Source organism: Vipera ursinii (assembly GCF_947247035.1).
Source record: "Vipera ursinii genome assembly, chromosome: 3".
NCBI lineage: Eukaryota > Metazoa > Chordata > Lepidosauria > Squamata > Viperidae > Vipera > Vipera ursinii.
Window position 1 is genome coordinate 161,506,500 of NC_139516.1, and position 25,945 is coordinate 161,532,444.

Sequence of the window (25,945 nt, forward strand, 5' to 3'; positions counted from 1 at the left end):
TTGCAAATGCAGTTCTCATTTGTACTTAGAATGGATCATCTAGGAATTACAGGGCTGTAAAATATCTCAAAAGGTGGCAATGGCAAATGAGTTCTTTATTGTTGCTAAAAGAAAGCATATGGATATGTTTATGAAGTTACAGGGATTGAGGTTAATTTAAAAGAGCTGAACTTGACTTTGCTTTTTATGAGATGTCCAGTCAATCCAAGCAGCTGTTCAGGTCAGGTAAAAAAAAAGACATGGACTACTGGAACTCTGTTGATGTAGAATATAATAACGGGTTGAAAGCTTGACAGAATTTCCATATGATCTCTCTTATATTAAGGAGACTCAGAGAAGGGGTCGCTTGAATTTCTTTCTCATCTTCTCTTTCTTTCCAGGGGTAAGTATATATTTATCTGATTGTTCTTACATTTCTTCTTCAAAATTATTTTACTACTGCTCTACACTCTTAAGCTGTAGATTCTTGCTGCCTTTGAATATAGGAGATACTTTTCATCAGCTTGTCTCCTATCTTATTAATTAATTTCCAGAATTGATTTACAATTTGTTGCTTTATGAATTGGTTCAGTCATCCAGGGTTTCCAAACTCACATAGTGAGCATCACAGTTAAAGTTTGAACCTGGACTTCTATATCAGAATCATATCTATGGTGAAAGCAATTGCTATTGAATGTATGGAGAAGAATTTTTTAGAAGGGATAGATTATATAATACTTATATGAAATCTGTTTTGTTTTAAAATAATTTTTAGTATTCAGATAATTTTTGTATTTGTATAACTACAAGGGGAAGCAAAGCTTCTTTTTTGCATTTAGGCCAGGAAAATCACTATAAAATGGTGTGAATTCCATAAATGCAGATGGTTGTCACCGTAGTTCTTCAGAGCTTCTTTTTCTTGTTTGCATTGCATTTGGTATATTTGATTCTTGGTAATTAGAATACTATTTCTATGTACATAATAAACTCTCATAAAACAATGTACAAAATAACAAGGCTACATCTGATTTTACAAAGCTGAGATATTGCATATGTTCTTGACCGTGAGTCACACATTTTACAGTCATAGATTTTTACTGTAATAAATCTTGCTATGGTCAAATTAGAATGTGATGACAAAATGTTAATTCATTAACATGTTCATGTTAACTTAGTTATTTTTAAAATTATGCTTCCTTTTTATTATGCTCTTCATCTGGGGTTTTCTGTGGACAATATAACAGTTACTCAAGTAACAGTCTTCAGCTTTTGCTTGAACATCTGTCTACTAGAGCCCTTCAATTTATTTTCTGTAGTAACGTCTGATTTTTTCCCCCTGTTTCTCTGGACATGCATTTGTTTTCTGATTACAGAGATTCTGTTTATAGAAAGTATACCATTCTCCTTTTAGTAGCCCAAAGACAATATCTTATTATGGTTTAAGGTCTTCAAAAAGTCCTCAGTATCAAATCACTAAATCATTAATATTTATGGAAGAGATACTGATTGGGCCAGCCTTCCTTAGCTTTGCATTTGATAGGCATGATTCAACTACAATTCCTCGATTTCCTTACCTGGAAATTTGAAATATACATTATAGTCCCAGCATTTTTGGAGGGCATCATGCTGAGGAAACTCTCTTGGAGAGTTAGAGGCAAGCAAAGAAGACAGTTCTTAGAGCTGATGAAGAGATTGGACAACCATTTGTCTGAAATGGTATAGGGCAGTGGTGGCGAACCTATGGCACATGTGCCAGAGGCGGCACTCAGAGCCTTTCTGTGGGCACATACACCATGCCCCGGAGATGGCAACTGTCCCTCTTCAACCAGCTGCCTGCTAACTCGCCGAGGCCCCATGTGGCCGGATGCATCCCGGCATGGCTGATTTCTTCTGCCCTCCGTCCCATCCCTCCTGGCCTTGCATGCTCTCTTTTTCCCAGGCACGACCCACTGCATCCCCTCCTCAGCTGTCAGCCGGCCATCCAGCTCAGAGGCGGCTTCTTTGAACTGCTGGCGGTGGGTTGCGGAGCCCCAGAGTGTGCCGGTTGAGGGGCCAGCAGGCTGTGGCTTCTGACAGACACCGTAGGCCCCCATGCGCTCACTGGCCTCTGTGTGCGGGGGTTGATGGTGTCAGGCAGCAGCCGCCCCAGCCCTTGCCTTGCCCCATGGCAATGGCACCCCTGCCCTGCCTCACCGCACCCCACAGGAGGAGCCTCCTGCCTACCGCCCCACCTGCCAGAGACCCCCTGGATCTCCCCCAACCCTGCCCCCCCACAGGCATTCCTCCCCATGAGCAACATTGAGGTGACCACACCACCTTGGCCACACCCACCCAATCTGCCATGACCACCACAGCCACGTCCACCTGACAGTAAGTGGGTTTTGGGTTGCACTTTGGGCACTCAGTCTCTAAAAGGTTCCCCATCACTGGTATAGGGTTTCCTGGCTGAGCAAGTGATTGAACTAGAAAACATCTAAGGTTCCTTCCAATTCTGTTATTCTGATATTCTGATATTCTCATTGCTATATATGGAATCTTCCACAAAAAATCCCTGTACTGTGTTGCTGGCTGTTGTAATTCAGTGAAAACTGCTTAAATTCCATTAAGAGGTTAGGCTGTTTCTTTTGATGTAGTTTACTGAACCATCATTTAAGATAGATCAGCTAAACCAATGATAAATTATTTAGGGCCTATGATTTCTAGATTTCAGTAGCTGCCAATGAAACATTATTGATTGACTGATAGAATTTACCACATCCATCAAAATGACATGCTGACGTTTCAGTCTCTGAATCCATGGCAGACCATAATTTTTCTTTTAGAACTTATAGCAGATGTAAAGCAGTCAAAGAATAGGCAAAAATCTCTCGGATAATTCAGGCTGTTGTTTCTGCTGATGAAAGACTTATTTCTTTCTCTAGTGTACATTTTCTGTGTACATTTTCTGTCTTGTCTCAGTATAAAAGCCTTGGGGAATGGGATGTCGATCTAGCTGTCAGGATGTTGTTAGCAATAATCTATATTTTGTGTCTCTTATTTCACCTCAGTGCTTATTTGCTCTGTAATATCCATTGTGTGTTTTGATTTCCTGCTGTTTTGTATGCTAAATGTATTTATTCTTGAACAAACAGGGTTCTTTTTACTAAAGGAAAATCTATTTAAAAGGAATTGCAGAAAATGGGGAAATGTAGAGAGAGTTGATTGGGGTACATTAAAATGCTTTTCTGTTCTTCTACAAGAACATATGAGGCCTTTCACTTTCACAGCTAGAAGCTTGAAACCTAGATCTATTTGGTACCATCCCAAGATACTGAAGTTATGTGGTAAGATTGCCATTTGACTGGAGTCAGTTGTATTTTCTTTAATGTATTTTCTTTTTATTTTTGATAAGCAAGGGTATAAATGCCTTTGGAGACTGCTTTCTCTCCCTATAGCCGTATGTTTTTTCCACAATAAACAAAGTTTTATATTTATACTTAATTAGTGGGTCCAATACTTGTTTTTTTGCTGGGAACCAGCTCTTAATTTTTAGAAGATATTGGGGAAAAATATCTGTGGATTATGCAGTTGTCATTGGCTGTTTCAGTGTTATCTTGTAGCAACAGGACCGAATGGGACAACTCAGATTGGCCAGCTTGGTGTGGACAGCTCACTGCTGCCACTCACCACTGCCAACTCACTGCCACCAAGTCACTGCAAGACAACTCCACACAGCCAACTCGCTGCAGGGACAACTTGCCTCAGGCAACTGGATGGAGAGCCAAGCGGATGGGCAGAGCATAGAACAGTGGTGGTGGCTGCAGGCTTCCCATTTTCACACCCACCACCATTATTGCCAATCTCTGGGCCAGAGAGGCAAGGGATAACAGGGGCAGTGGACAGGATGGGTGGTGGGGAGGTGGTGGCGGCCAGGGGTATCCCATTTTCACACATTCCTGGTCCCCGCCACATCCCCAGCCTCTTTGGCCTGGAGCTTGGCACAGTGTTGCGGCAGCAGGATGTGTGTAAAAATGGGATGATCCTGGCTACCACTGCCATTCTGCACTCTGCCTGTCCACTTGCCCCCCTGCCCGACTCTCCCTCTGACCAACCACATGAATTATCCCCATGGCAAGTTGCCCATGTGATTTGTCCTGCAGGAACTTTGTGGCGGCGGTTGGCAGAGGTGACTTGGCAGTGGCAAGCTGGTGGTAGTGAGCTGGCAGTGTCGAACTGGCCGCATCAGGTTGTCCTATACCCACAAGAAGAGTGGGACCTGTGCCTACTTTATTTTACTACAATGCCCTAGAATTAGTACCACATAACACACTTGAAGTGCTGAACTTGAAGTTTCTGTGAGACATGCCAGTTCACTTCAGTAGTAGGCTCAATTAAGATAAAATGTTGAGACTCATAGAAAGTGGTCTACGTATTTGTTGTCTAGATCTTGGGAGGTTTGCTGGAAATAATAGCAATATTAGAAATGATATCTTTGAAACTGGGTCATAAGTAGCTTCAAATGGTTCCTAAGTGACTAGTCATAGGTTTAGGATTACCAGCATAAAATGAGACTAGGTCTTTCTGTAGATTAAAAAATGTTAGGAGTCACAAGACAGAGAATTTTGTCTATGTGATATTTTTCTAAAAAATTATATACTGTATGCTAAAGTTATGGGTGAGGGAAAGGCTGTTGGTGGGAGAGGAAAACTGCCCTTGAGGACTACTTGGAGGCTTCAGCTGGTGGAGAATGCAGCCGCGCGAGTGGTGGTGGGGGTTTCCCGATACTCCCATGTAACACCTCTACTCTGCGAGCTGCATTGGCTTCCGGTTGCCCTCCAGGTAAGATTCAAGGTGCTGGTAATGACCTATAAAGCCCTAAATGGCATGGGTCCGGGTTACTTACAGGAGCACCTGCTGCCGGCATCAACTTCCCTTCGTCCAGTGCGCTCCCACAGAGAGGGCCTCCTTAGGGTGACGTCGGTCAAAGAGTGTCGACTGGCGGCCCCCAGGGGGAGGGCATTCTCTGTGGGCACGCCAGACCTTTGGAACCGTTTACTGGTTGAGCTCCGGATGGGGTATTTTAAATATTATTGTACTAATTTATTGGATTTGGGCTGCAGTATTTAATTTTTTTTTTAACTTTTGTATATTGTATTTTTATTGTATTGCCCTGTACACCGGTCTGAGTCCTTCGGGAGAAGGGCGGTATAGAAATTAAATAAATAAATAAATAAATAAATAAATAAATAAATAAATAAATAAATAAATAAATAAATAAATAAATAATCCAAGTAGAATATTATCCCTGGTGTAGTAGGACTTCCTAGTATGATTTAGGAGTCCAAAATATGTTCGTAAATATTTACTTCTTAGGTACATAGAGGACTGCCACTCTTGTTTTAAATATATACATATTAAGTTAACTGAAAATGCAGTGAAGCAAAAGGGAAATAAAACAAGTTAAAACTAGTTTTAGTTTTAGGTTTTTGTTCAAAACAAACAAGGGCATTCTTCATTTTGCCTTGGACTGGTTCATTAAAAGAACATTCTGTGTTGGTTGATGTGTTTGAGTCCTAAAATGCTTGGACCTTGCTCAGTGTTTAATTGTCTTGATACACCTGGGTGTTGGCATGTAGGGTTCGGATGTTGACTTTAATAAACTCAACTGTTCTAATTGCTTCTTGGGCTCAAAGTATGTGACACCATGTACATGAGAGTTTGGTATAGGGGCATAATCTCTTTCTGCTTCTGGAGTCCACAGAGTACGTGAAATTTTCATGCATGAAGTATACCCCATCATTTCCACTGAGAGATTGCTTCCTTTTCAAATCTTACATGGTCCACAGCAGTGGAAAAGAACTAAAGTCCTCTTCCTTTCATGGCATAGTTCCAGTTAACTTCTGCACTTCCTATTTGTAAAAGAAGAATTTGCCCATTATGGTCAAAATATAATTTGGCAGTAGATTATGATTTTTTTTATTGTCAAGTTTTCTTTTGCAAAAATGGAAAAAAAATAGTTTGAAAGAAAAGTGTTTAAATGAATACTAATATTTCACAAAAATCTAATGCGATTGCCAAATAACTGCTGATAAGACTGCAGCCTCTGTGTTATCTATTAATGTTTTCAAAATTACTGTTCCAGAATTTATGACTTTAGAAAGGATTGTTCTTATAGCACATTCCTGGAAATATTGAAGTGACAAAATTGATTTTTCTCTATTTATAGATTTGATGATGTGCTTTTCATATAAAAAATACACACTTAAAAAGCACATGGTTTTATTCTGTTCTATAAAGAAGAAATGTGTTTGGGTAAGGGTATACTGGTTGGAAATCTATGTTCTTCATCAAGGTCCACCTCAACATATATTTACTTATCTGTGCTGCTTAGTAGCAGAATAGCTAATTCAGCAACAATAATGGAACCATACAACAATGGTTTGGTTTCTTTTGTAGGCATGAAGATTATTAAATAGAATGCTGTGGCATTTGGTATTTATATCCAAGAGAATAAAAATAGAACCCTAGAAGCTGCTATTTTCTATGACCTTTCTGTCAATATTCTTTGACTAAATGTTAATAGTGCAGCATGCTCTTAGAATCCTTTTATATAGCTTTAAACAATTCAAAAAAGCTACCTTGCAGTATGAGTGTTTTACCACAAAGCAGAATACCAATATTCTGATAATAAATGGGTAACAAACTATCCATTTGCTAACACAGTAAATACCGGTTTTCTGATGTATAACAGAAAACTAATGTGTTATGATTCTTAGCTGAATCAATAAGAATTGAACCAGCAAATAGATAAATTGAATTGGACACAAAGACTGGTGAGCTTCACAACTTATAGTGGGTGCCTATGATGAAAGTGGTTAACCATATTGCACCAGTTATCATCCTGGTCAGAAGAACCTGGCCATGTGCAGCAATCCTTCAATTAAAGTGGAGAAAAGGAGAGGATACCATTTTTTTCCAAGGTGACATCAGGGAGGTACAGTATGGTGTGAATCTCACATAGGGATAGGGATATGGTGAATTAAAAGGACAAATTTGTTTGGTGACTTAGTTTGCATGTGGATGTTAATAAGGGGGAGATGTGGTTTAGAACGGGTCCCCAACCCCTAGTCTGTAGACCGGTACACATAGCATGCCAGCAACTGGTCTGCACTAACAAGCAAAGCCCCATCCGTGGGATGCAGGCAGCACACAAAACCACGCATTCTTCGATCCATAGAAAAACCTTTCTCTGTGGATCTGGTCCCTGGTGCCGAAAAGGTTGGGGACCTCTGGTTTAGAGGCTTTAGAGAAAAACCAGTGTGGCAAGGCAAGGCAGTTGCGCAATCTGTGGATAGTCAAAACACTGGGCAGATGGGAAAAAAGTGTGATTGAAGAGTGGAGCTGAGCAGTGATGACAACAGTTATACTGTTGTGGGATGAAGTGTGCCAACCCATGCTGTTGGTGTGTGTCTGTGGCTGGAGCAGGATCAGCAACAATGATGCTGATAGCATCCATGGTGGTTCTTATTGCCACCATTACTGAACTTACTTGCTAAGCAGATCTGATGGGACTAGATGGCTCTGAAGTGGAACTGGTGAGCACCAAAATAAGGCATCCACATCCAAGGACCAGAAACTGGATTTGGAGTGTCAGTGGCAACAGTAGTGGAACTGGAATATTTGTGTGATATTCCCATCTTTCAGGTCACCACCAATAATGATGAAGACTGATAGAGTGGTACTTGAGCCAGGGAAAGTGGTGTTTTGTGGGACTTAGAATGGCACTTGTAAGCAGCTACGGAGATGCTAGAGAAATGGACTATGAGGTATTTGGGGAGAAGGAATCAGACCTAGTGGTGGCCCACTATTGCAGGGTTTGGTGATGTGGGGTATGGTTCTTATTATCCCTGTGCCTTAGATGTATCTGTTTATGGCATTGTGCAAATGCCTAAGTGGAGGGGTTGTTCTCAATCGGCAGTGTGCTGGCCCCTTGAGTGAGAGTGGAAGGGAGCAATAGTAGTCTGTTGCTACTCTCTGTGGTGGTGCAGTGGGTAGAATGCAGTATTGCAGACTAACTCTGTTCACTGCCAGGAGTTTGATCCTGACCAGCTCAAGGTTGACTCAGCCTTCAATCATTCCAAGGTCAGTAAAACGAGGATCCAGATTGTTGGGTGCAATATGCTGATTCTGTAAAGGTTTAGAGAGGACTGCAAAGCACTATGAAGCGGAATATGAGTCTAAGTACTATTGCTATTGCTTTAACTTCTAATTTCCTGCAAAAGACATCTGTTGCAGACAATGGGTTCACTTAACAAACATCACAAAAAAAAGTAAAATCAGGTCAGTCATGTGACGACTTCCTTAACAAGTGGCATGATCTAGAACTCTAATTCCAGGCTCAATTATGGTCATACATCAAGGACTACCTGTAATGCATTTTGAATTTACCTACACATAGCCTAGAAGACACATTTGTGGTGGAATCTGGCCCTGAGTTAGGGGAGAGAAAAGTAAACAAAAACATCAGTCTCGAATTGTTGTTATGTTCCCTAATTCTTCACAGCATTTATCAGATAGTTATGCAGAGTGTGCTTTAGTTTGGCAAAATGTCTTGGAGATTCTTAATCATCCAGGTCATAGTTGTCCCAAAGGTGCTTTTCAAAAGCTAACTGGACTTTTTAAGGGTTTTTTTTTTCCTTGAAAATGTTTCACTTCTCATCCAAGAAGCTTCTTCAGTTCAGTCTGCCAAGATTCTCTCTGTTCAGGTGAACAGCAATAAGGAAGCTGCTTTGAGCATTTACAGGTGTCATTCTTGATTTCCCATGTTTGACAACATCCTATAAACCCCCAAAGTAACTACAAGACGTGCAATCTTGGGTAAGAAAGATTTTAAGGAAAAATGGTTTTTTTAAAACAATGCACTTTTTTTTCTTTTTACAACCCTATAGTCCTTTCATTTGGGGTAGTTGGGGTAAATGGATGGAGTTGAAAATTTACTGATTGGATGCCCTTCCTGATGCCTATTCAGAGTTTGCAGCAGATATTTCTTATTGCTGATGCACCGTGAGAGAGTAGAGGGCAGGTGGAGAGGTGATATCCAGCACCAGTGGGGGAGACTCTGTGCACTATATCTAACTCTCTATCGTGTAGCAAGAAGTAGAATTTTTGAAGATTGTTAGGGGTTGGAATTTGTTCAGTGGGATGTGGGTAATGTTTGATTAGGAGGTCAGCTGAGCAGTTCACCAAATTGCCAAAGCATTGTATATGTTGGGTGAAGGATGACTGTGCAGTAGTGTTAGCATTGATAAGAGAGTCAAAACATTCCTAGTTCTCTCATTGTATTTGGTGAACTGTCTTCTAATGGCTCTATGCAGGTGGCTAATTTCCTTTTCTGATGCAGTCTTGATTCAACTTTGGCAGAATCTAGAGCACGGGTGTCAAACTTGCTGCATCATGTGATGTGTTGCAATGTTTTGCAACTTTTTTCGCATTGCCGGAGCTGGGATGAGTGCGACCTCCGTATGATGCAACTGGTCTGTGGGCCGGCAGTTTGACACCCCTGGTTTAGAGCAATCGCTGAGACAATATGTTGCTAGACAATCTGATTTTTTTTGGTTTGGCTTTTAAGCATTAAGGAATGAGAAATGATGCTGTCTTTTGCAACTTGTGGATCTGTATTATGTCCCTCTTCTCATACAGCAGGGGTGTCAAAACTGTAGGCCCTTGGGCCGGATACATCATAGTGAAACCACTCCCACCCCATTGCCAGCAATGGCAAAAAAGTCATGATACGTTGCAACACGTCACGTGATGTTGCGAGTTTGATACCCCGTCATACAGTATTCTGTAGGATGGAATTATTCTCTGAATTTTGGAGACAATCAACACCTCTTTGTGGAAGAAAGTGTTGCCGGCAGTTTTGAAGGAATCTTTAGTACTCCTCAAGAAGCTGTATCTAAAGATTTCAGATAACTGTCATCTGGTCTTCAATGTTCTTTATTTTTTAAAAAAGTGAAGTTTACCCCTGTGCTATGGACCCTGCATTGGCTTCCCAAAAGCTTCTTTGTGCAATTTAAAGTGCTAATGTCAGTTTTTACTGCTTGGCAAAGCCAGGAAAAGGTAGTGGTTGCTTCCTACTTGGTGTAAGTTTGGAGAGACAAAGCATGGAGGTATTGTTTTCTATACCAGCCCAGGCCATCTGGAATGGCCCCCACTGGAAATCAGATTACTGCCTTTATCTGCCTCTCAGAAGAAATTGAAGATGGACTTTTCCAGAAGACATTTGGAAGTCAACAGAAAGATCTGTTTTTCTGGATTGGATTTCTGAGTTTTCTGGATTGTGTGTTTAAGGGTTTGTGGATCTTATTGTATCATGGCTTTATTCTTCTGAAACTTATCAAGAGTCTTTGGGATTAACTCAGAGTATAAATGAAATAAATAAGCAATATATGCCAATAAATTTGGGCTAATACAGGTAGTCCTTGACTTACAATAGTTCTTTTATAACTGCACTGGAATTACAACTGCACTGAAAAATTGACTTATGATCATTTTTCACTCTTATGACCATTGTAGCATTCCCCATGGTCACATTATTTACATTCAGATGCTTGACAACTGACTCACATTTATGCTAGTTGCAGTGTCCCAGAGTCATGTGATCCCCTAGCAAAGTCAATGGGAAAAACAGATTCACGTAACAACCATTTTACTAATTTAACCAGTGCAGTGATTCATTTAACAAAAGTGGCAAGAAAAGTTGTAAAATGAGGCAAAACTCACTTAACAAACTTTTCACTTAATACAGTGGTGGGATTCAAATATGTGAACAACCGGTTCTCTGTGTAGATGCCACTTCCGGAAGTCCATTCTGGGCCTGGCCAACAAAAAATTAGCTACCGGTTCTGCTGAAGTGGTATGAACTGGCTGAATCCCACCACTGACTTAATAACATAAATTTTGGAGTCCGTTCTGGTTGTACATTGAGGACTACCTTTATAAAATATAAAATATAGAATTATCTACTGCTAGTTTATGGAGAATGATTCACATACTGATTTTAGTAAATAATAAATATTTGCATTTCAGTAGATTTAGTGAACTATTCAAATAAACACATTTTAGCTTTGTGTAGAAATAATCATGCTGCCAATATCAAATTATTGTAATATGTGTATGCATGTCTATGCTGTTATTAAGACCAGTTCAATTTTCTAATTTAAATACCTTAATTTAGATACAGCAGATACCGTATGTTTTGCTTTGTGGTTGCCATGGCCATTGACTCTCCTCAGTACAGTTTTCACTATTCAGTAAACTTTGTTGGCATAATATTTGTAAATATACTCAAGCTTCCAAATGAACATCAGTAGAACTGTAGTAAAGTTGATCTTGCTTTCATTGGCTTTCATTCTTTTTTTAATCAAAGTTGAACTGACATTTTTCATGATTGCAACTTTTTTACTCAGACATGAGGGGCTCAAATTTTGCTATGTCTTTGGAAGAGATAAGTGCAGAGTCAGAGTGAATATACAAACTATAATTGAACAAATGAACTAATTCAATATCTCCTAGTATTCTTTGTGTATTTCTATAACTTAGTGTTAGAGGACTGAGTTTGGAATTGACTTGCAGTAGTAGTGGGAGTTTGTTTCTTTTGTGTATTTTAGGTTCTAGATATGGTTCCTGGTTTTTTTTAAGTTCATTTTGAGTGACTTACATGAACACTTCAGCAAAGAAAATCTTTGAAATCTTTCTTCTTTTTATTTTTTAATGTTACTAAAGAGGCAAATGTTTTGAGAGAAAGCCTGCTTGGTGGAAATTAATTAACCAAGAACTATCATTTGTAATAACTTTTACTGCTTCATTTATTACTTGGTTTTTATGATTAATAGGTGTTATTGAGGTGTTGGTGTTGTATTTCTCTTGTTCCTTGAATCAATAAGCTCATGTACTGCAATTACATTCTGTTATTTTGCTTGTGAGTGCAAATATAAATTGTATCAAGCTCATAAATATTTTAGTTGAGTGATAATTTGACACTTTGTTTTGAAACATAACAAATTATCAGGGAAATATAATAACACAGAAAAAAGTAGAGAGCTCTCTCAAAGGAACCTTACTTAATTGTTGGTTACAAACAATAAGCAATTTTTTTTCACAAATTATAGTTTATAGTTACATGTAAATGCAATTGTTATATGAGGACCTCATTGGGATAGGTTGGGTTGTGACCTATAGGCCCTAATTTTAAATCTCATATGAGGGATTTTTTTTTACAATGGTACTTGGTAGTATAATAAGAACTGCAAAACTGATATCAATCAACAATAGATTAAAAATATATATATATGCTAAATTAACATCTGAGCCACATTAATTCCAGTAACAAGAAATAAAAAAATTGATTTATTCACATTCTTCTTTCTTTTATGTACATATCCATTGTCTCACAGTAAGATTCTTTAACCCTTAACATAATTGGAGAGCCATTTTGGTGTAATGGTTAAGGCATTAGGCTAGAAACCCAGAGACTATGAGTTCTAATTCTGCTGTAAACACAAACCCAGCTGGGTGATCTTGAGGTAGTTACTTTCTCTCAGTCCTAGGAGAGACACAATGGCAAATCACTACTGAAAAATCTTGTCAAGAAAACTATATGCCTAGGCAGTTTCAGAAAACATGATTGAACAGAAGGAAAAAAATGGCATAAATATTGCATACATAAATTATATTAAGTTTAACATAATAAACATAAATTAAACTTTCTTGCCTACAATTACTGCCTTATAATTACAATTACAATTAAAATAATCTACAGTTACTGCATCTCTGAATTCCTCATAGGTGAATGGAGTACATTAGTAAAAGAATGTTTTAAATTCTCAGGATTTTTTCCCACTGAATATTTGACAGTTTAAATGTATTATTAGAATGAACTGTGTTGAAAAATTCTGCTCAAAAGCCAGTTTTGGAATTGTGAATTTGAATAAACCAATGGAATTCTTCATAGTGAAACGTACTAAGCAAGTTCAGAAAATTGAAAATGTCAAAACTTCAGGATTGGCTGATATCTGTAGATTTATAAATCTATATATCTGTACATTTATCTTGGCACTGAGGAATCTGATTTATACTGCTGCTGATGCCCCAGAAGTCTGCTTTAAAATGTTAAAACTGGTTATCCGGTTTTATGAATTCAACTTGAATTATGCTTGCCCAGTAAAATGATGAGAATTTATACCATGATCAAACGGCGAAAATGTGTTCTTGCTCAACAGGCATTTTTCATTCATCTGACTTTACCAAACAGTTTTAATAGTAAATGTAAAATTACCTGTATACTGTTCCATGCTGAAAATTCTTTCTTATTTTTGTTTATAAGAAAATTACTGTTGGATCATATTGAAGTCCTGTATAACTCGGGATTCTGTTTCACACCAGAACCAACCACATATCTACTGGAATCTGTAAGCAAGGCAGCCAAAGAGCAAAACTTCTGTTGCTGCTGCTCTCTAGCAAACTGGCATCCAGCCTGTGAACCTAGATAGTCATCATGATAGATCCATCTCATTTTTTAAAGCTGTCTAAGCTGGAGGGAATCACAGCTCTGTTGGAAAAGTCAATAACTTGTGCACTGCATGAAGAAATAGTCCATAATAATATTTAGAGATGGAAATCTTTTCTAAAATAGCAAGCAATGAGCCAGTTTCATTTTTCTGGGACAAGCCCATATATCCTGATATAGTTAAACACTGCCACCTAGGGTTTCTGAGATTTTGCACCAGAGTGCTGAACTGAGAATGAACAAGTCTTGATTAAACATCCCAAGTAAATCTTAGCCATAATTGGACTCTTTTCATAATATAAATATGAGTAATCTCAAAATAATATTTGGTTGTATTGCTGGAGTATGACCACCAGGGATGGTATTTAGTTTGCTATTGGACACAATACTTAATCATGGGAAAGGGAAAGATTCTTCTATTTTTCATTAATAGATGAATTCATATCTCCATATCAGAAACTTCAAAGATATGCATTATTTTGCTCTTTCTCAGGATCTGTTCACTATAAGAAATTACATACAGTATATACTGTAGAAACCAAGGTTTTATGCAAATTAAAATTTGCATTTTTATAAAATTGATTTTTATACATAATTTTAGGTTCATGACTTTGTTTCATCCTATTCCCTTTTGCTACCTACTCCCAGACATTATTTTAATGCCTTGATATTTAATTGCATTGGAATGGCATGGTGGCCTAATGGTAAAGATACTCCCCTCCCACCTGGGAGGTTGAGAGTTAAATCCTAGGTAGTAGCAGATGTTTCTCTCTTAGGGCACAAAGAAAAAAAAATCTGTGAACTCCATGTAGGCATCAGGAAAGGCATCTGGCCAGTAAATGCTCAACTCCATCCAGTCATCCCAACTACCCTAAATTAAGGGACTACAGCAGGGGTGTCAAACTCAATTTCATTGAGGGCCGCATCAGCATTGCAGTTGCCCTCAAGGGGCCAGGTGGGTATGGCCAGGGTGGGTGTGGCCTACTGGGTGGGTGTGGCTAGAGTGTGTGTGGCCTACTGGGTGGGCATGGCCAGCTCTACATCGTTCGCATCAAGGGTGCCTATGGGTCCTGGGCAGGAGTGGGACAGATCTGAGTGTCTCTGGCAGAAGGAGGGTCTCTGGGCCAGGGCCAAGGCAGTGGGGGCCATTCCCTCACTCTTTCCAGGATGGCTTCGTGGGCCACATGAAACCACTTCATGGGCCGGATCCAGCCCCCAGGCCTTGTATTTGACATGTCTGGACTACAAGGTTGTAAAAAGAAAAAAAAAGCATTGTTTTAAAAAGTCATTTTTTTTGCAATGGTTGTTCCAAGTGAAAAGTCTTTTTTATGGTTGTTAAGTGAATCCATTGTCTTCAATGGATGTCTTTTGCAGGAAACTAGAAGTAAATAGCAATAGCACTTAGACTTACGTACCCCTCCATAGTGCTTTACAGCCCTCTCTGAGAGTTTTACAATGTTGGCATACTACCCCCAATACTTTGTGTCCTCATTTTATCAATCTCAGAAGGATGGAAATCTAAACTAAAGCAAGGGAGGGGTCAAATGCATCATCAGTCTCAAGTCCCTTTGCATTCACAGAAGATCTAAGTCCAGCCCACCTTGAATTCTGTTGACTCTAATCTACCACCAGTTTTCTTTGACCATGAGTAGTTCAGATTCTAGTAGGGAGCTTCAATTTGCAATAAACCTATGGACTTCTGCTTTTCTGCACATTCATGGTACTTTTATTTTCATAGGCTAGCAAAATAATGCTTAGAATCACTCAAAGCAGATTAGAGTCCTACAGTACATGGAAAAAGTGGTGCCAGGTATTCAAGCTGGTTTTAGAAAAGGCATGCAAACATAAGACATTATTGCACTGGATAATTGAGAAAGCCAAAGAATATAAAAACAAATCATTAAGACATGAGATGCCCCAAACATGGCACTGTCCTCATAGGAAACTTAGATACAGAAAGCTACAGTACAGAATATGATGAAATAGACTGGCCCAGTTTGGAAAACGAGTGGGACAAGGCTGCATGTACCACCACCGCCTCTTATTATTTATTCAACTTATATACTGAATATATTGTATATTAAGGAAATCAGAATTGGAAGAAAATGAGTGTGGTTTTAAAATTGGAGCAAGGAACATCAATAACTGCATTATGCAGATACAATACTCTCATAGGTAAAAATGCATAGGATTGCTGAGTCAAGGAGCACAGTGGGAAAAAAGGGACTAAAATATGTGTAAAGAAGACCAGACTGATTTAGTAGAGTAGTCATGAATGCCTTGGAAAAGATGTTCAGATGCCATGATGTGTCTATACTTACAAAGACTGAATAGACATGGGTATTTGGGCTATCTAGATGTGAGGATATAGTACTTTAGAAGTCAAGAGCAGTATACAATCTGGAAATCTTTTTAAACTCATGGCAGCTGTGGCTAGGAAAGGAAAAATTCTTCACAGCATTTATCAGATGGCTGCACCCCAGGGTCAGTACACAGGAGAAGCTGCAAAGAGGCAATACAATCCAAAGTCCCACAGCCTTCCCTTTTTCAGGCAGCAATTAAGGCCTCAGCTGGACCACCCACCAAACCCTTAGGAAAAAACGCCAGGCTCTCTTTATTTTTATTTATTTATTTATTTTATTACATTTATATACCGCCCTTTCCCTGAGGACTCAGGGCGGTTTACAGGGAATTAAAAGTCAAAACATACAAAAGTTAAAAACCCGTTAAAAAATATTAAATTCACCCTGTACACTTAAAAACCCCAGTTAAAATTTTCTCCTCAGCCTGGGCCCGGGAGCTCAAAGAGCCAGGTCTTCAGGCCCCGGCGGAATGATCGGAGGTCAGGGGCAGTCCTCAGCTCCACCGGCAGCTGGTTCCAGAGGGCAGGCGCTCCCACTGAGAAGGCCCTATCCCTGGGTGTCACCCGCCGGCAATCTCTCACCGGCGGAACCCTGAGCAGACCCTCCCTGAGGGAGCGCACTGGGCCTCTAGGGGAACATTAAGTACCTGAAGGCGAGAGGGCTATTAAACAGTTTCTATCTTTCTTTTGGGAGAGATCATACAACCAGAAGACAACCAGAGAGTGATCTGCCAAAGGCAATGGATTGATAACAATATCCTCCACTGCAAGATCACATCTCAACTGTATTATATATTTTATATGCGGCCCAAAACCATTCCTCTTCACTCGGTGGAGCCCAGGCAAACCAAACATGCCTGGTTTAGACGGTTGGACATGATGTAGAATACAGTAATCTTTGACTTATGACCACAACTGATCTTGGAATTTTGGTTGTTAGTCATTGTGGTTGTTAAACAAGATACCCATATGAAAACAAGCCTTCCTGCTCCTGGCCAGCCTAGAGAACAATTGCCTCTTTAGCCTTGAGGAAGATTGTCTTTGCTAGATTTCTAGCTGAGTCTCACATTGTTGGGCGTCACATTGTTGCAGTCAGCAACTGCAGGAAAAAGGGAAAGGGAAGTGGACCTGGACAAGGTAGGCCAGGGAGAAGACTAGGCTTCTCTGAAGTGGTGAGGAGGAGGTCCACATGTCGTTAGGCCAGCAGGCTGAGGCCTTCTAAACATGGTAGATCAGGGAGAAGGCCAAGCCTTTTGGACTGGGGAGAAGAGGAAGTCTGTACATTGCTGCACCTAGCCAGCTGATCCTTCTGAGGATGGTGGGGCAGGGAGAAGGCCAGGCTCAGAGTGTGAGGGGGAAGGCCTGAACACTGCTGGGACTAGCTGGCAGAGGCCTCTCAGTCCTCAGTAGATTTTAACACCAGTTGGCCTAGCTGGCTGTGGCTTCCCAGCCAAAGGTGGGAGGAATTGCAGTCATAAAGGTGGGCACACTGCCAAGTTCCCAAATTTTGATCATATGAGTGTGAGGGCATTGCAATGGTCAGAATTTCAGGTAGGGACTGTAAGTCCCTTCATTCAGCACCATTGTAATTTCAAATGGTCACTGAACAAATAGTTCTTAGTTGAGGACTACCTTAATAAAAAGTATGCAACAGCTGTTAGACTTGTTGGATAAAATAATTTCATGAACAAGAATAATTTAGCTTATATGTAGAGAAAGTTTTACATATATAGCTAAAGTTCTTGCTTCTTACAAGATTTCCTAGAAGAACATAGTCTGTCTCTGTGTTTCAATTGGCCAATTTGAGGAAAATTCCCATGGGAAAGGAGAATAGACATTTGATCAGGAATAAATGGGCTCTCTTGGCTGCTTAGGCTAATACAGATAGACAGCTAAGTTGCCATCTGTCTTTGTTACAAAGATGTCTTTCAAAATATTGTTATCAGATGGAGTAGCTTTTTGTAAATGGCTTCTGCCTGGGTCAAATATTCATTCAAATTGGAGGGGTACAATTTTTTAGGTTGATGACTGCCTTAGGGTTTTGAACTTATGCCAGCAACTCCATCCCCAAAATTAGATAGCACTAGGATAAGCATATGGGCATGACTAGAACAAGAACTAAATTGGAGTTAATGTAAATCATACTGTTATTATTTCAATAAATATTATCTCATGAGATATACTGTATGTTATATTTTTTCCCTTCCCTCATATTAAAAATTATAAAGGTTTAATGTAACCTTTGAAGATCTCCTGGGATTTTTGTTAAGGATTTGGACGGGGAGGGGTTCCAATTGTGTGCTGCTAATTGAAATGTTCCAAATGTTACTGTGACCAAATTATGTGCACTCTTTTAATGGTATTGACTACCGCCTTGACAAGGAGTCATTCTGCTTTAGGAATATATGTGATAGCGCCCATTCGTGTCTAATTGGAATGGAATCCCAGCTGCATGAGAGGAACTCATATAAAATAGCTCCTATATAATTAGATAATGTTTAAAAAGACCATACTGTAATTCCCGATTCTTCCTTTAGGTCCACAATTTTGATGTTTGGCAGGGACAGAAGTTGTTCATTGTGGCCTTAGAGCTAGTGGTTTACAAAGCAATTAAAATTGCTTATATTCTTCTTCTTTTCTTAAAAAAAGGGTTCATTAGAAGAAAGAGATAAGTGAACTTGTAATATGGGTTTTTACAAGATTAAAGCTTTCACTTGATACCTCTACAGTACTTTCTGGTCATAAATAATTTCAAAGAAAAGTTGTAGCTACTAACATATTTTTAAATTTGATTGGATGGCTTTCTTTTTTTTTTGGCAAGTAAATAAAAATCTCTAGTCCTGTGCTGACAATCCTGCAATTAGTTTATCTCATGTGAAAAGGCTGAATATGGTGGATCTCATTATTTGTTAGTATGGTTGGATTAAATTAGCTTTTTTCCTTCACTTTTCAAAATGGTGTCTTTTTATACACTTCTGTAAAAGTCATTAAACTTTATCTGATTCTTAAACAATAAAGGTTGCTATTAAATAGAAAGGTGTATAAAGAATCTTTACAAAGCTTTTTACTGATGCTTGCAAAAAAGAATAAAAACAACTGGAATGTCAGAATCATGTTTTATAAATAATAAAGGTTTTGAATGTTGATTTCTCATCTCCAGGTTGTGATCCTCAGATATTTAACGAAACCTTGTTTTAGAACAGGGGTCTCAACCTTGACAACTTTACGACTTGTGGACTTCAGCTGGCTGAGGAATTCTGGGAGTTGAAGTCCACAAGTCGTAAAGTTGCCATGGTTGGAGACCCCTGTCTTGCAGACCCACTGGATAGGCATGCTTTACCTCAACAAGTATTATACTGTAGCCAGTGAAAAGAAAATATTCAAGGACAAGAACTTATACATATAAATAATGTTTGAAAATGTGTGTATTAATGAACAGATTTGTTCAAAATGGTGTTTAACTGTTCCACAAACAGTGGCTTGAGCATAATACTTCATTAAATTTCTTGGATAGGTAATATAATTGGGGTTGCCCTTGAAGAGCATTCAGAAATTTCAGCTGGTGCAGAATGTGGCTGTGCGGGTAGTAAATGGTGCCAGATATATGTCACACATAACACCACTTTTATATGAGCTGCATTGGTTTCTGGTTGCAATTCAAGGTGCTGGTTGTCACCTTTAAAGCCCTACATGGCCAGGGATTGGGTTACCTGAGGGAATCACCTTTTCCCAAGAGTTTCTACCTGTCCAACTCAATCTAGCAGAATGGGCATGCTGCAGATCCCATCAGCCAAAGAGTGTCAGCTGGCAGGGACTAGAAGATGGGCCCTGCTGTATGGAATATCCTCCCCTCAGAGATTAGAATGGCCCCCAACCCTATTAGCCTTTTGTAAGGCCTTAAATCCTGACTGTTCCTGAGCTTGGGATGCTGAATGTGTCAAGAGTCCCATTTCCTGGCTGTATTGTTAACTGGTCAAATATCTCAGCTTTTATGTATGTTTATTTTGGATGTTTGCATTTTTTAATTTTTTTATTGTTTTAAAATGATTTTGGTGTCTTAATTGTAATATTTTTCTTGAATTATAAGCCACCCGGAGTCATTGTCTGAGATGGATGGCTATAGAAATTGAATTAATGAACTAATGAATTAATTTCATTTTTTTCTTCCGGTTTTTTTGATGAGAAAAATCTAGAACTATAATAGAAGACTTCTAGCATCAAACTGAGCTAAATCATAAAAGTGAGCTAAATCATCTTTTGGCTGAATCATAAACCCACTCTACTTTTATTCTTTAAAGCAGGGGTCCCCAACCCCTGGGCCACAGCCCTCTCCTGTGCCTTGGTCCATTTGGAACTGGGCTGCGCAAGTGGCGGGCGCTTGCACTCACGTGCATTTCTACTTGTGCAAACACTGGGCGCTTGCGCTTGTGTGCAAAGCTTCACTCACATGAATGCAGGGTGCTCATCCTCATGAAGCTCCACTTGCGTAAGTGGTGGGCACTTATACATGGCACCACTCACAGAGAACCGTCCCCTCTTTCCCTCCCTTCCCCTGTACCGGGCTGCCAAACTGGAAAGGTTGGGGACTGCTGTTTTAAGGAGTATTTTAAATTTAAACCTAACAGGCTCCTAGTATAATCTTTAATTTTTCTGCCATATCCCAAAAAATATTAGATATGTTTAAGTAATAAAAAGATGGTTGGCTACAGCCCAGTGACAAAGTTTGACTAGGCTGATAGGTTGAATCTTCAGGAGGTAGAGCAATGCCTTCTTGTCGTGGGTGTTCTCTCAGAGGCCATGTTTCCTGTGATAACCTTTATATGAATCAAATGCTCTACTAAAGGTTCTGACATGTTTTTAGAATTCCAAATATGTTCACCGGCTCCCAAAAGTTATTTACTATGCACACACATGCACACACACTCGCATACGCACACACATACATACACACACACACACACACACACAGAGAGAGAGAGAGAGAGAGAGAGAGAGAGAGAGAGAGAGAGAGAAATGCATTCATTTATACAGTATATGAAGATTTGGTAGCGACTATGATACACACACACACACACACACACACACAAACATAGAGTGTGCTATCATATTACCCTAATGTTACCTATATTCATCTGTCTTTCTCTCTTCTCTCTACAGCATGTGCATTCCGCTACAATGGGATCTCATTTGTCTACCTCATCTACCTCTTACTCATTCCGCTGTTTTCTGAACCTACGAAAATAACAATGCAAGGTAAGCATTATGTTCCAGGCAGATGTATTTAAACTAAGATAGATGCAATCACTGTTACAATGAAATTGTTCCTAGGACCTTTTTAAAATAAATCTCAGAAAGACACCACAGTAAGAAAGAAAAATGTAAATATATTTATAATATATACAGGGTTGCCTTATGGGGGAGATGGGCAGCATAGAAATTTTATTAAATAAATAAATAATACCCGCATTCCTACCTATTTCTTGACAATCAATTCCTCAAAACTTGGTAAGAGCTTCATAGTTTATTGAAGTATTGAGGGCTCTATTTAGGTAAGTAAATATCTCTGAAATGATGACACAGTTGAAACAATGACTCAACAGATCACAGGTTATCTAGTATTTATTACATGAAGTTTTGGAAGAAGAAGGTATGGAACAGCCCAGGTTTTTCCTTCCTATTATTTTGGGCATTCCTAAATTCTTTTCCTTTATTACTATATACTTCTGTTTTATTTTTCGACAATGCTATATTGGCTTAATTGTATAACAAGCCTCCAGGTAATGTGCTTCATTTGACTCTTCTCTTAGTTATTTCTAATGCAGAATCTGAATCTTTCTCTTTCTTTCCCTCCGTTCCAGTTCCATTTATTCTACTGGCAAGAGATGCTTCACCTATTTTCCATTCTGTCTGGATTTCTTATGTGTGTTGAATGTTAGTGTGCATATTTTCTTGCCTTCCTTATCTCTTAGTTGTAATAATACTAGTAATAGTAATGGGACTTAGTCTTCAATAGTTAATTTATTTATAAACAATAGACCTGGCTTAAATTTTAAATTCTGTTAAACAGAAAAATGTTTTAATAAAAACAAGTTTTATAAAACTTAATATCATTTCAGTCAGATGAAAGGAAAACTATTCCTTCATGTAAAACACCATTCCATTCATCCATAATAAGTTTCCCAGGCTAAATTTCTGTGAATTTAGCTATTGGGAACTTACATTTATAATATATTTACATCTCTCTCTTACTTTACTTTGAACATATCTTGTTAATCATTCTTTAAGGATATTTCTTCAAGTTGCAGCCTTTCTCTCACCCCCACCCCATAGCTGAATCTGCTTAACATCAGATGTATATGATGATAATATCCACAGTGTGTGATATGGCTGGCATTTATTCAGCTTCTTTTGGCCATTTTTGCTGCTGTAGGCATGCCCTTTCCCCTCCATGATGATTTGATTGGATGATTAGGTTCCTTGTACAACTGCTAATATAATGCGTCACTGGAGCTTCACAAAGTGAGAAAAACTGTCGCTTTCTCTCCCAATACTGTTTGTGTGTATTTCTCCATCATTTATTTGTCTCTCTTGCTTGACTGTCTAAGTAAGAGAATCAAACAAATGAGTGAGAAATACACACAAGCAGTATTGGGAGAGCAAATGGAAGAATAAGGATAGAGCAGGGGTGTCAAACTCAATTTCATTGAGGGCCACATCAGCATTGTGGTTGCCCTCGGGGGGCCGGGTGAGTATGACCAGGGTGGGCACGGCCTACTGGGTGGGCGCAGCTGGAGTGCGTATGGCCTACTGGGTGGTCATGGCCAGCTCTACATCATTGGCATCAAGGGTGCCTATGGGGGCCTGGGCAGGAGTGGGACAGATCTGGGGGTCTCTCACAGAAGGAGGGTCTCTGGGCCAGGGCCAAGGCAGCGGGGACCGTTCCCTCACTGTTTCCAGAATGGCTTCGGGGGCCACATAAAACCACTTTGTGGGCCAGATCTGGGTCCCGGGCCTTGTGTGTGTGTTTTTTTTTTAATCCCATTTATATCCTGCCCTTCTCTGAAGACTCAGGGCGGCTTACAATCTAAGCACAATCAATGTGCTTAGCAATAGCCTTCATTCTATGTATATGCCTGCTTATTATTTGACATGTCTGGGATAGAGTGAAGACAAATACAAATAACAGATGGAGTGAATGAGTGATAATCCAGGGATTATTTGCAGAGAGAGTAAAATCTTTCTGGAAAAAAGGGTGTGGAGAGCATTGCTGCTATACATGGTCCAGGTGGTGAGCGAAAGCTTCCTGATGGAAAAAAAAAGGCCCCAAAATTCAATCGGTTCTGTGGGATCAAGTTCTGACAGACAGCTAAAGCCATAGGTCATATGTCAATATTTGCCTTCTCCTCAACCTTCACCTCTTACTGGGAGAGTGATTGGTGGATATTTTCCTACCAGCAGGAATTTCAACAAATACTGCACTTTAATTTTCCCTGTAAAATCTGTCTGGGCAGCCTCACTTATTGGCCCAGTTACTAAGACAAATAGGGATTGGCTGTAACGATAGAGTGAATCATGTTAATATACTTTGTGTTGCCTCCCTGACTGATGGAAAGCACTGATTGTCTGCATGTCACAATGTAGCAGTGCTATGTGTTTTTCACTCCTGTCAAATATCCTTAAAATGCATCTTTGGGGGAGGATAACCAATCTCTGTAAAAAAAAAATCTGCTAAATAAGCTTGAATTGTTGAGGTAATTGTTTTAAGGGCAAGCTTCCAGAAGCTTTTATAAGGTTTTGACTTGAATCTAAAATCTACTCATTTTTCAAAAAAGTCCAAAAAAAATTAAATCTAAACTATATTGTTGTATTGTTGCAGTTTGTCTTTATCTTAAATCATTGTAACTGATTATATTGACATTTAGCCTTTTTTTGGATATAATGTCATATCTAATCTACTAAAGTATACAAATTACTATTAGGGAAAATTCATTGTGATGAGTCAAAGTATCTTCCACAATGTTTACTTTGTATCATTGCAAAATTTTCTGGCAGTCACAGGATTTGGGAGACAAAGCCTTTTTTTTGGTAAGGTAAAATATGGAAAATCAAATTAAGATTAGATCAGATCACCCAGAATTTTCTAGCTATTCTCATATTTTACAGATTTAAGGACATCATCTCACAACTCTTTGACAAATTGGGCTCAGCTATATACCCCTTTTTTTGCATTATCTCCAAATGGGAGCAGATCTAAATTTATTTTCTTCTTCAGCTCAAGATGGAAAAAAATGTGTAATAACAGTAAGTGATTCCAAACCATGATTTGAAAATTAACCATTGTTTGTGTCTTCAGGACAGTAGTCCATGGAAAGTATGATATGAATCAGCATCTGGTGTGACTAGGAGTTGAAGTCCACGAGTCATAAAAGTGCCAAGGTTGCCTACCCCTGGGATAGGTCATACTGAATCTTCTCTGTTTTTTTTCCCAGCTGCCACTATGAGAACATGCTTGCTTATTTGGGGGGGGGGGGTTGTTACATTATTATTTTGAAAAGGTATATGGCTACCAACTCACTCATGGTGACTCTAGGCAGTTTATAGAAGCACAAACCCCTGTACAAAACCCCAAAGCTCTCCCCCCAACCCCTGAAAAATTCACAATTGTTTTTTGGGGAAGAAACAGATAAAATATGAAATAGGGGCGATAAAGCCATCATGTAACTTCCTAAGAGTCTTACTGCCCTAAACCAAACAAGGAAGTTAAATTTTCTATTTATATGTCGCAAGTGAATAAGATAGCTAAATTTGATAGTTACCCAGGGCTTCTCCTAGAGGAGTCAAGTAATGCCAAATATTTCTCAGCCCTTGAAATGCAATTTAAGACGGAAACAAACCTGAATTTGCCATCTGTTCTGTACCAGCCTGCTACCGGCCCTGCAGCAAAAGCAGGGACAACCCCTTTACAAACGGCAAGAGGCTGGAATAAAGCCTGCCAAATTTATTAACATAAAACAGAGCAAGACAAGACACCAACCATGAAACAGGAGCTATGAAACAGGAACTATCCAAGCGGTTGCCTTCAGCAAACCAGCCCTCCCACACATTCCCCTTAAATACAGTTCAGGGCGTGGCCTCTCTCTGCCTCCTTCCGAGGTGCCCCATTGCCTTCCTCTGTTTACTCCTGATTGACTGCCTCCTGCGTCGGGTGTCCTTGAACAGGGCCAGCTGTGGGTCATCTTCATCCACGCTGTCAGGCTCACACAGCTGGGTCTCCGTCGTGACCAGGTGGGAGGGGCCTGGCTGAGGGCTCTGCGGAGCCTCAAAGCCATCATCAGCAAGCTCTTCAACACCCCCCTCCTCCTCCTCTGAGTTGTCCGACCCAACTGCCGAACCCACAGGCTGACCCTGAATCACAACACCATCCCACAAAAGTTGTACCAGTTCACTCAAATGCTTTTCAGAATGCTTGAAGCAACCTTTCAAAGGTTAGTGGAGCTGATTCTCCTGAAGTAGGTCAAATAGTATGAGGTGGCTCAGTCTGTCATAACTTTTTCCTGAGATGTTTTAAAAGGAAGTTGAGAGGAGTATTTAAAACATGTAGGGAAAGTTGGGACCAGTCCAGTCTAAAAGAAGCTGCCTTGGCTATTAACCAAAAAGACAACAATATATAAAGGAATTATCTATCAAGAATATGTAATTGGGAGCAGGAAGTGAAATCAATCAAGCAAATGGTGACAACACTGTAAGACTTCAAACAAAGAAGCAAATGAAATAATTGCTAAATTCTGTAGAATATTGTATGAGGTTTATTCCTCACTTTGCCACCCAGAACCAGGTTCTTATAGACCTTACTTGAACAAAAATGAATCAACTAAAGTCAAAACCAAAGTCATTTGAACTCCTATATCTTGGAGGTGTTCAAGCATCCTCCTGGTTCCATGTTTAGGCCATCTGCTTGTCACCTTTTTTTAGATATTCTCATTTCTTTTTTTATAGGGCTTTTAGGAACTGTTGTATTAGGATCTTTTGAAGATGTTGACAGTCCTTGGCTACATTCT

At 39.4% G+C, this 25,945-nt stretch overlaps 1 protein-coding gene across 1 annotated transcript in view; it reads left to right on the forward strand.

Annotated features, from left to right (window-relative positions):
* Positions 1-25,945, forward strand: part of PIEZO2 (piezo type mechanosensitive ion channel component 2) — a gene marked incomplete at its 5' end in the record, with an annotated part of 205,718 nt that overhangs the window by 22,026 nt on the left and 157,747 nt on the right. Inside the window, one exon of the mRNA XM_083360729.1 lies at positions 21,045-21,140. Within this exon, the coding sequence (XP_083216855.1) occupies positions 21,045-21,140 (96 nt within the window). The remainder of the gene's footprint in view (positions 1-21,044; positions 21,141-25,945) is intronic.